This window comes from Sander vitreus, chromosome 4 (genome assembly GCF_031162955.1).
Source record: "Sander vitreus isolate 19-12246 chromosome 4, sanVit1, whole genome shotgun sequence".
Classification (NCBI taxonomy): domain Eukaryota; kingdom Metazoa; phylum Chordata; class Actinopteri; order Perciformes; family Percidae; genus Sander; species Sander vitreus.
The window spans coordinates 2,152,236-2,163,543 of record NC_135858.1 but is presented as its reverse complement, the minus strand read 5'-3'; the positions used below and the strand labels follow the sequence as shown (position 1 = coordinate 2,163,543).

Genomic DNA, 11,308 nt, shown 5'->3' with positions numbered 1-11,308 from the left:
TGCTACAGATTAGAGCACACAGGTCCATAACCGCTATGTATTTATATATGAATTGTAGTCATCAGGACCACTGACACTCACCCTACAGACTAGAACAGCACATAAAGTACTTAAAATGTTACATATTGTATATACAAATATAAGTTACATGAGTGAACTAGAGCATGCAATACACAGTTCTGTCATTTAAGTATAATGTGTATTAAAACCTGTGAAAATAGAGCAGTTCTTAACCTCACACTGTACTCTAAGCTCTCGGCACACAGAAAGAATTAAGAATTCCAGCAGGGATTATATCAGCTACTGCAAGTGAGACAAAGATCTGGAATGAAGCAGGATTAATCGTTTTCATACAGGAACCACGTATTAACAATCGCAGCAAATGATCATCACTGTCATTGTGTGTGAAGTAACTCAGAACTTATAAACATAAAACATGATCTTGACCTGCCTGAATAACACCGGGAAACACATTAACATGCAATAATTGCAGATAACTTACTGCTTTGTTTCCGCTGTACGCTCCTGCAGACTCCACAACCTTCAGTTCTTCTAATCCTGTTGCTATTATTTGCTGCTTCATCCCCTGGGTGCTCTCAGACTGGTCCCAGAGTCCCGGCGGGCCCCTGTTGTTCACTCGGCTTCAGAGCGGCCTGTGGACAATGCGTCATTAATACGGGGAGAAGGGGGGGATGATGTGGCAGAAAAACAGGGGGGGGGAGGGATTGCAGGTCATTTCAGTCAACGTGTACTCAGCTGTCACCAGTGCCCCCTTCAAGACACACACACACACACACACACACACACACACAGGTTTGTGGCACAATCTTTGTGGGGATCCGTCATTGACATAATGCATTCCCTAGCCCCTTACCCTAACCTTAACCATCCCAACTAAATGCCTAACCTTAACCCTCACCCTAACCAGAACCTAATTCTAACCTTAATCCTAAAACCAGGTCTTAACCCTCAAACAGCTGGTTGTGGGGTCCAGCATTTTGGCTCCACAAAGCTGTCCGGACCCCACAAGTACACTGGACTCCCGGTTTTTGGACCTCACGAATATAGTTAAACAAACACACACACACACACACACACACACACACACACACACACATAACTGTCCAGCAGCATCTTCACATCTTACTAATCAAGGTTTTAAAAGGTGTAAAGTTCTAAAGGTGCATTCACTGTTTCCGTCTTTTTTCTTTTACCTGTGTTGCTCCAACATTCTTTTTTTCTCGTTTTATAATAATCACTGTAACAAAGACGTAAAACTCAAGGCAAACAGAATAAAAGAGACAAATATAGTATAGTATACAAAACATAAGAAAATATATAGTTGTTTTCTGGGTAATTCAAACAAATTCAGGCAAAAAGCCAAACTGTAAAGTTTACATTATTATCTTTAAAGGTCCTATGGCATGAACATTTCACATTTTTTTAACATTAATATGAGTTATGGTCCCCCAGTGGCTAGAAATGGTGATAGGTGTAAACCGAGCCCTGGGTATCCTGCTCTGCCTTTGAGAAAATGAAAGCTCAAATGGGCCAATCAGGAATCTTCCCTTTATGACGTCATAAGGGGAAAGGTTACCTCCCCTTTCTCTGCTTTGCACGCCCAGAGGATTTGGCCCCCCCATGAGAAAGAGAGAGAGACATCATGGCTTTCAAATGAGCAAAGTGGCAGTTGGTCAAGGCCACACCCCCACCCTCCACTTTGCCCCCCCTCGCTCCTCCTCAATAGCATTTAAAGCTACAGACACAGAAATGGCACATACTAAGGAAAGCTCATTGTGGGACTGGCTCTAGTGGCTGAGGAAAGAGTGACTTCAGATACAGTATTAGGGGACCACTAAGGTCTATATAAAAGAGACTTCAGATACAGTATTAGGGGACCACTAAGGTCTATATAAAAGAGACTTCAGATACAGTATTAGGGGGACCACTAAGGCCTATATAAAAGAGACTTCAGATACAGTATTAGGGGACCACTAAGGCCTATATAAAAGAGACTTCAGATACAGTATTAGGGGACCACTAAGGTCTATATAAAAGAGACTTCAGATACAGTATTAGGGGACCACTAAGGCCTATATAAAAGCATCCAAAAAGCAGCATGTCATAGGACCTTTAAAGATATCCGTCTTTGAAGTGCATCACTGAATGACCGTTTATGAACACAGTCTTGTACCTTTTGCCTTTCTGCCGTTTCAAAATGTTATTTTGCGCCGAATCAAATGTTTTATGGTCACGATTCATCTCGTAGCTTGTTGGCTTGGTTCCTGAAACGCCAATGGAGATATTAAACGGGGAAAATCACTTTTGGAACCAGAGCCGTTCAAAAAGTGGGCGCTCACTGTTGAGCTCTATGAGAGTGTAGTTCAGAATTATGTATTTTGGAGTTTTTTTAAGCACAGGTAGATCACACCACAATGAACACCGAAGAACAGAGAGTGAAACAATTCAAGTTATGTATTGTTTGATATTTATTGCTATTATGCACACAAATATTTGAATATAATGTTTCTACATGAAATATTTAAAAAGAAAATTGCTACTATTAGCATCTTAAGAACCACATATTTTCTGCAGGAGTTGGTGGTAATCGAAGAGCTAACGAAGAATAAATATTGGGCAGAAACACAGCTCCAAATGAATGTTAATGCTAACGTTGCTTTGCATTTTTTGCATGTGTTTATAAGGTGATAATATTTGTAAAAAAAATGTTTTTATTTCAATGCAGCTTTCGTTCAACAGATCAAAACACCACAGACAACAGAATTTACTTTAAAAGTATAAAGTAAGATTCCCATTCTTCAATTATTCGGATATTTTGTTTAAAATAAATACCTTTCAATTAACTCTCCTGTTTTTTTTTAGACGTGACAAAATAAGGGTAAGAAAAACAAAGGACAAAAAAGTAAAGGTAAGTCTTTCTGTGACAGGCAGTGTTTTTTTTTTTTATGCTTTATTTTTAAGTTTACCAGTACAAAGAAGAAAAAACAAGTAATATCAATAGTTAAACCTACATTGTGTAATTTTTTGAGTTGATTCTTAGGAAAAAACACTTTGTTCTTTCACAAACGTGCTCATTCATGTGTAATTACTTCCACCAACTAATCAAAGTATTCTCGTAAGCGTAGAATCTGACATTCAGAATCATTCCGAATACATTGGAGCGACTCGCTCAAACGACGGCAGCCATGTAGCGCCTCCATCTTTAAAATACATTAGACAAAGAGGGACATACCTCTGCATTTCGCCCTCTTACACCTAGTGGCACCGTGACCAATGCCAGGGGGAGATTACTCGCCAGGGAAGCGAAAAAGAGAATTAAAACGACAATGCGACAGGCAAAGCAACAAGACCAAAGTTAATATTGGAGTGGCTAGAACAGCTGCGTGGAAACGATGGAGATACTAAGAGATCATTTCGGGTTCGGCCACCGTAGGAGGAAGGGCTAGAAGATATTCAGTTGGTTGTCATATACAATTTCACCGCTAGATGGGAGAAATTCTTACACAATGTAGCTTTAAATAACTTGTTACTTTTACATTATTTAAAATTATTCCCAAAAGAGGAAAGAGACCAACAGAGTAAGTCCCAGCAGGACAGCACAGAACAGATAAAGTCCTTATAGAGTCCGTGTTAATCTCAGTCCATCCAGAACAGGCGGTATTTTTAATGCTCTACACTGGTTGCAAATGGTGTTTTGGCAGGTTGGCAGCCTTGGCAACCCCTTTCATCACAGTCTCTTCTTTGGATCTGTTGAGAAGCTCCTGCCATCTTCATTTTGCCAAAGTCAAAGGTCATGGCTCTGAAGAATTCTGACGGACATCAACGGTCACAGGCCGATTCTTCCAAAACTACAGTTATTGATAAAGGCTGAGAAAACAAAAGGCAGAAGAATGAAACAGTCATGAAATCTCAGTTTCAGTAAAAACATGCAGGCCAGCAAATTGGAGTAAATCACCATCACCAACAGTGTTGGCTTCATGTGGCGTCCTGGTGGCTGAGTGGTTAACTACAATCACATAGCGGCAATGTCCGTGGTTCTACAGAGCCAATCACTATGTTTGTTTACAATAACTTCCGGGGAGGAAAGTCCTGCGTCCCCCGTACATACAATTTAACGGCGCTGAGCAAACGGGCCAAAAACAACTGGATACACTCTCATCTCCTTCATCTAAAATGCATGTTTGACACTTTCATATGTGAGAGCTAATTTACCTGTTGGGCCACAGACTAAAGAAAAAGACACCACCCAAACCAGCAGTCATTCCGACCAGCGGTGAGATGTTGCTGTTCGTAACGCTAGATTTGGTTTATCAAAGACGCTGGCAAAGCAACACAGTTTAATGTGGAGTGACTGTGTCAGACTCCGTTTGAAAAATAGTCTTCTAAATGCTTGTCAGCAACCGGTCATATGGTAATTTAGGAGGCAATGTGGCCTCGTGTGCTCTGATTAATTTGGCATGCAGATAACACGCCTGAGTCCCTAATTTTGTTTTAATTAAAACTCAACTCCTGGCAATTGCTCCATTGCTGGTGGTGTTCATCACTGTTTGGGAAGAAGAAAATAACAAGAGTAACAGGTGAACTAGCATTAAAAGTGAGTGCTGTGCAGTGGATAGACTTTAAAGTAGTAAGAAACTTAAAGTGTAAAGCCCATTTCAGACCAATGAAACGCTCCGGGCTGCAACGTTCAGAAACCTGCCAGTTCACAAAATGTGACGAGACGGTAAACTCCGTAGCAATGACTCTCTGTACTTCCGTTCTAACGTCAGACTTTTTAGGCTTTTTTGTAGCTGGATATCATTTCTAGCATCTTTAAATATGAACGAGAATAGTGAGAATGAGATGCTTGCTACAGTTGCATTTCTAGAAGTGATGAAACGGTGAAAACGTTTTCTCTGATTCGCTGCTTTGTTCGAATGCCTCTCCCTCTCTTCAGTCACTCTCTAGCTCGCTTGACCACACACCGTGCTTGTGGAGCCCAAAGCTTTGCCATTTCGACCAGTTGACAGTTTGTAACATGGAAATAAAATGGATTATGGATGATTTTTTTGTCTATAGTTTGGTTTCGCCTCGTCGCAAATCTTTGGTCTGAACTGGGCGTAGCCAAACATAAGCATGAGCACACAGACCTGTGACTTGCGTGGCTGTTGGTGATATTGTTGTTGACTCCTTCTGCCATCTGCAGTGGACGCTGGCTAGCGGCCTGGGTAGCATCGGCTATCTCACTCTCCACAGAAAAAGGGTCAGAGTGGTTTCCGAAAAGACTACCTTGTCTCTGTTTAAGAGAAGAAAGCACAGCTATTGGGGTCTAAATGTACGTCAAATATGTCAAAAACATTACACATCAGTATTGGGACTGTCAGTGATAAATAAATTTGCATCACATAGGGCTGGACGATCAATCGAAAACCGAATTGAAACCAACGTTTCGAACCTTTAACCTACGTAATTTCCCCGTGTCGGTTGTTTCGGTTTTTAATTAATTCAATTTTAATTAATTCAGTTAAAACATTCCCCGCTGTGTGTGTTCATGTACTTTCCATTTAAGAACATATTACATATACATATACAGCCGCGTTTGATCACGTGACTCCTGCCAACTCAGGCTACATTTAAATTGCTACGTTTTGGTTTAAAAACGAATATCTTTTGCTACGTTTACACCTCACATTCACACTGCTGTGGCTTTTCAGAGTCCTAAACCGGAGAAATTTGAAAACACATCTGACCCCATTTTGGTTTGGAGTCTCCGGGGTTGTATTGCAGTCTCAACGGCCGCAAACGGAGACCTCTGGCAACACCGACACGCCAATGTTTTTCCGCCTGATTGGGTCTTATTGGTCTCATTCTCAACGTTGCCATGGCAACTACCAGCAATAGGCGGAGTATACATGCTGCCTCGTGTTTACTGTGGCACGTGCATGCCCAGTATACCGGAATGTTAATGAGATATGCGGTGTGGGCTTGTTAGTTTGAACAAATATTTTGTCTTCTACTGGAGCTAAAAACACTTGTTTGCAGGATGATCGCTTTTGGCTCAAAACTCCACTTGAAAACCAAAACGTAGCAATGTAAATGTAGCCTAAGAAAAACGCAGTCCTATCCTTTCGGACACATTTTGGCTTCAGTAAAGAGGACACCAAAGTAGTAAGGTTAGCCGACGAAAGGTAACTCTGAGCTGGTCGATCACCGTGAGGTCGCAACCATTTCAGCGGTCTTTACAGTTAAGTTTAACCAAAAAAACATGACCGTCATGCGGCGATGGCGGTTAAGTTTAGACACCAAATGACAAGGATGATTACGAACACCCATTCCCTGGGTGAAAGTCTTCTTAACTATTCCCTGGACATGAACTCATAGTCTGCCCTGTTACCCTGTAGATGCCCTCCCCAGCTTCGTCAATAGCTTGGTCCATCTCTTCTTCCGTCACAAGGTCTCCGGAGATGGCCCTGTGGAGCTCTGGAACGCCCTCCTCCTCAATGTTCCTCAACCCTGCCTGATGGACACAGAGAAGCATATGGTCAGGGAAGAAAACAAGAACAAAATCCATTCAGGCCCGCCACGCATGTGTGCATGTTTGAGACCATCATCTGCAGCTCAATAATTGTATTATTTTTCTGCATCTCTCTCTCTCTCTTCCAACCGTTGGATCTCTGTGAATTAAAGAGTGTGGTCTAGACCTAATCTATATGTAAAGTGTACTAAGATAACTTCTAACTAACAAACACCAAATTGTGTATACCATCCCTTTATTTTCTCTCCCATCATACTACATAAAGCTGTTGGTATTTATTTGGATATTTAAATGTCTTAATTTTTACAGTTTTACACTGAAACATCACTTCTATGCACATTTAATGAACAGTAAATTCTGGATTCTAGAGCATTATCATGTACTACACACTACACAGATGCTGGTATTAGCCTTACTATTGAATTAATCAAGATCTCTTTTCATGTCTCTAGAAAAGCTGTCGTAAAAGCGGTGTAATTCCGCCTTCATAGCTGACCGGATAGCCTTTATCTCGGCATACATAGCACCGATGTTAGCTTGCAGGCTACCCATGGCATTGTGTTTGTTGTTTTTTTCGCTGTGGGTTTTTCATTTCTTTTGGGGGTCCTTGTAATAATTTGCCTTATTGGTTAGTTTCCCCTTCTATCATTGTATTTAAATAACAAAACAGAAAAAAAAACATCCTAATTTTGAGGATAATAGTCGACCAGTCTGGGAGTTCTCACTTTCTGCTTCCATTCGCCCTGATGCCGTAACCGGAAGTCCTCTGAATTGATCAAGATCAAAGAATGATTAACTACACGTCACATACCATTAACTACTTACCTGTATCTCATGGGTGGCACTTTTCTTGGTGGGCCGGAAGCCATAGTACTCTTCCTGTCTCTTCTTCAATTTCCTGAAATAATCCTGAATTAGGAAAGTGGCATAGAACTTTCCCACTGTCACCTCATCATCTGTTTGAACACAAAAATGCATGTGAAGTGTGGAAAAGCCATGCTATTAAAATCCCCTGTACAGTGGCCATTTGAGAACACCTTAGACATATCAGGCTTTACATTATTATAGGTGTGTAATATGCGACAGAAAGCAAAGTGAATTTTATATGTGGCACAGTTGCTTTACAAGTCAATGGAAAGAAGTAAATAGACCGACATTTGAAAATGCAATGAGGCATCTGTGCAAGTTGAAAAATGTGCACTTATCTCGAGGTTTCATAATGAAAAGCTAACCTCCTATAGGTGGGATGACTTGATCCAGAAGTTTCATACTGGTGCGCTTCCAGATCTTCTTGATAATTCCCCTCAGCTCCTCGTTGGCTTGTTCAAAATTACCTGACCAATGAAAGAAGGATGATAATAAGACAAAGGGTGTTACTGAAATTCAAGACATTTAAAATTTAGATTGGCAAAATCCCTCCGTAACCAGTGTTAATGTAACAAAGCTACTAGTTTCACTGTATTTTCCAGTAGCGGTCACATAGGGCAAGTTTCAAAATCATGTTTCCAGTGGTGTAAGGTTAGGAACCGAAACCTGGTTCCAAATTAGAAAAGATTCCACGGTAACCGCAAAATCTTTTTAAATTTTGGTTCCACCTACACATGGCATTTCTTTTTGGATTGGACGGCGATACATTCTGTTTTGTTTAGGCAGTATGGGCAAGATGAATATAAGTTGTGAGCACGAGTCAGCCACGTGCCATGGACTGCAGGTTTTCTTCTCCGCTCCGATCGCCAACAGCGATGCTGTTTGCTGTCAGCGCAGCCGACAGCCGCCGTCTCTCTCACTCGCACACACTCGCTGCACAGTACACACACATATCATTCCAACCTGATCTCACAGAATTCCGTGAAATGAACACGGCCCCTTAACTTAAAATCTGTGGCAATTTCACGGAATCTGCAAAAATTCCGTGATGGGCCCACGGAAGAATTTCATGAAATGAACATGGCCCCTTAAGTTAAGGAAAAGGTCGTGGGTGGGTTTACGTTTCCATGACATGAGGGACAACAACGGGACGGTTGGGTTTAGGAAAAGAAGAACGGGATGGTTGGATTTAGGAAAACACTAACGGGACAATAACAGGACGGTTGGGTTTAGTAAAAGAAGAAAGCGACGGGTTTAGGAAACGTGACACGCAGGACATGATCCCCGGTCTCCTGGGTGAAAGTCCCGTGTTGTTTGACCCATCCACCCCCCCCAACCAACCTCCCTATGCGGCTTTTCGGGCTTCCATACTACTCGCTACCGTAGTTGCTCTTAATGCTACGTCATCTTCTCAGTGACTTTACATTGGCATTGTTTTCCATGGTGGCCACACGGAATTTTTACACATTCTGTGCAACCATCACGTATACCAACCACCACCAGAATTCTGGGAGACCAGGCTGATCATTCTCAACCCAGTGGTATGTTTTTTCCAAGATGCAATGAATGTTCTTTTGACCGATCATGCATGAAACTACGTGACCTTCTGGAAATGAGTTCGTATACATTTTAAACCCATATTCACATAAATGACTACACACAAACATTGTTGATAACACAAACCTTCGGTCTTTATTTTCAGTGCAGTTCTAACCAGGGCAAACAGTGTGGCGTTGAAGGTGACTGTTCCATCACTGTTGAGAGGCATGTTCATGGAGACCAACCTCTGGAGAAACAAACACACACATGCAACATAATGTAAAAATGTTGTTAATTTCTGGTTTTAGAAATTAATTACAAGAAAGAAAAAAATCAATGCTTTTGTAGGTTTCTTTTGTTCAGTTTTCAGATAATTTTCCCTTTTTAATTTTTTACATATAAAGTTTTTATGTTGTTCCGCAAAATTCAAATGCAGTAGAATTAAATATTTAAACATTTACACCACAATGAAAAATAATTGAAAAAACTAAAAACAACAAAACATATCAAGGTTTGTACCACGCACTGTTACTTAGTTCAACTTTAGTTGAAAGAATTAGCTTAACCTTAAGCTAATTTTGTAAGCTACCTAGCTAGTCTCTGGCCAAATAAACAGATGCTTACTAGAAGCAAGTTAGAAAGTATTTAAATACATTTGTGTTGGTAAAACTATACAAGACATTGCATAATCTCGTCCGGCTTGAAACACAAAGGCCTGCCTACTGATTTCATTCTGCCCTCAGAGCACTTTGGGTAAGTATAGAATTGACAATTCACTATAAACAACTGAACTGGAAGAACCACATAGAGGCCTAGGGTGGATCCTAAGTCTTTTATTTGATATCTCCTTGCTCCTTGCTTGAAACGAAAGTCGTTCTTGTCCGCCTTTGTGAAGGCCGTCTCAAAGCTCTTATTCCTGCTGCGTGGATGGAGGATGGATCTCTGAGGAGCTAGGAGCGAGGAGGGCTCTCTGAAGAGCTATGAGTGAGGATACACTAGAGCATCCTTCCCGGAAGCCGTGCAGCTGTGAAAGCCGTTGCTAACTCCGCCCATACAGATAACAAATTCCTGTGACGCTTCAGAGGAAATGACGTCTCATCCCTCTAAAAACACATTTCCTCTCTCCTCGCATTATATCCTCCATCTCTCCCATGCTTCCTCGGTGGGACGGACTAAGACGCGAGGAAGGGAAGCAAGTGAAGGAAACGGGGATGCAATTTAAGGACCTGGGACGTACCCATAGTCCTAACTTGCCATTATCTAGCTGAAGAGCAAAATACTTGATTACATTAGGATTGCCATGTGACACCACACATCAGCCTGAAGTTTTCTCTCACCTTGCAGGCGATACGATGAGGACAAAACTTGCCAAAACCCAGAGGAGGAGGTATTCTTCGTAGGAGTGTCACCACATCAAGGTGCTTAATACGACCCCTGTACCAAAGAATACAAAATAATGAATTTGGAATACTTAAGTAAAAAAAAAAGTATTGAAATATACATTGGGCATTTTTCTGCGATTCCTCTTATTTAAGAGAAGAGAGAATAAGATATACACACACACACTTACGTAGCCTCAGGATCATACTCTGCCCATATTTTCTTGAACTCATCCAAGTGCTGTGGCCCAAGGATAGACCAATCTCGTGTCAAGTAGTCAAAGTTATCCATGATGACAGCCACAAATAGGTTGATGATCTGTGAACGATAGAGGCAATACATATGTAAGTATGATTCACGTCATGTCATTCATGTCCTGTTTAAATGATTCCTTTTAATGTCTCCTTCCAATGAAAGGAAAAAAAAACACAACCCAGGAGCAGTGACGTACAGTATAGAAACACTACGATGTTCCTTGTATATAAAGATGAACGACGTGTCTCCACTTCCTCCCACTGTACAAAAGTACATTTTGGAGCCAGAGTCTGCACAGTAGTTCTCGGGCAGTGAAGCCACGTTATTGAAGTCCCGCCCATACACCTGCCCGACCAAGTACGAGTTAATCACAGCTGTCAATCATGACGTTTTAGCCCATTTTTATAGCATAAAATTACTAATAAAAACCTCTAATAAATAAATTAATAATCTCAAGCGGCTTTAAAAATAGTGCACATAGCTGCCGTAAATTGTAAACAAATCTTCCCGGACCCCCCTAAGTTTGGGAGGAGCCCCAAATGTTTACAACGTCTGGCTCCGCCCCTGGCTAGAATGTAATAGGAGTGTATACGTTAATCTTTCAGATCTTTATTTGATAGTAGATCGATTAAATTTCACGTGTTCGATCACAATCTTAACAACCAACCAAATGATCGATGATTAATCATTATCATCCCTAGTTTGGTTTCTGGAGACACTGTACTGTTTTCC

General features: G+C 41.1%; 1 protein-coding gene across 1 annotated transcript in view; it reads right to left on the bottom strand.

Annotated features, from left to right (window-relative positions):
* Positions 1-2,251: 2,251 nt before the first annotated feature.
* Positions 2,252-11,308, bottom strand: part of LOC144516372 (dihydropyridine-sensitive L-type skeletal muscle calcium channel subunit alpha-1-like) — a 33,905-nt gene continuing 24,848 nt past the window's right edge. Inside the window, exons 35-42 of the mRNA XM_078247598.1 lie at positions 10,512-10,639; positions 10,279-10,375; positions 9,086-9,188; positions 7,768-7,869; positions 7,361-7,491; positions 6,395-6,517; positions 5,151-5,296; positions 2,252-2,285 (exon numbers count right to left, since the gene is read on the bottom strand). Coding sequence (XP_078103724.1) covers positions 2,252-2,285; positions 5,151-5,296; positions 6,395-6,517; positions 7,361-7,491; positions 7,768-7,869; positions 9,086-9,188; positions 10,279-10,375; positions 10,512-10,639 — 864 coding nt within the window. The remainder of the gene's footprint in view (positions 2,286-5,150; positions 5,297-6,394; positions 6,518-7,360; positions 7,492-7,767; positions 7,870-9,085; positions 9,189-10,278; positions 10,376-10,511; positions 10,640-11,308) is intronic.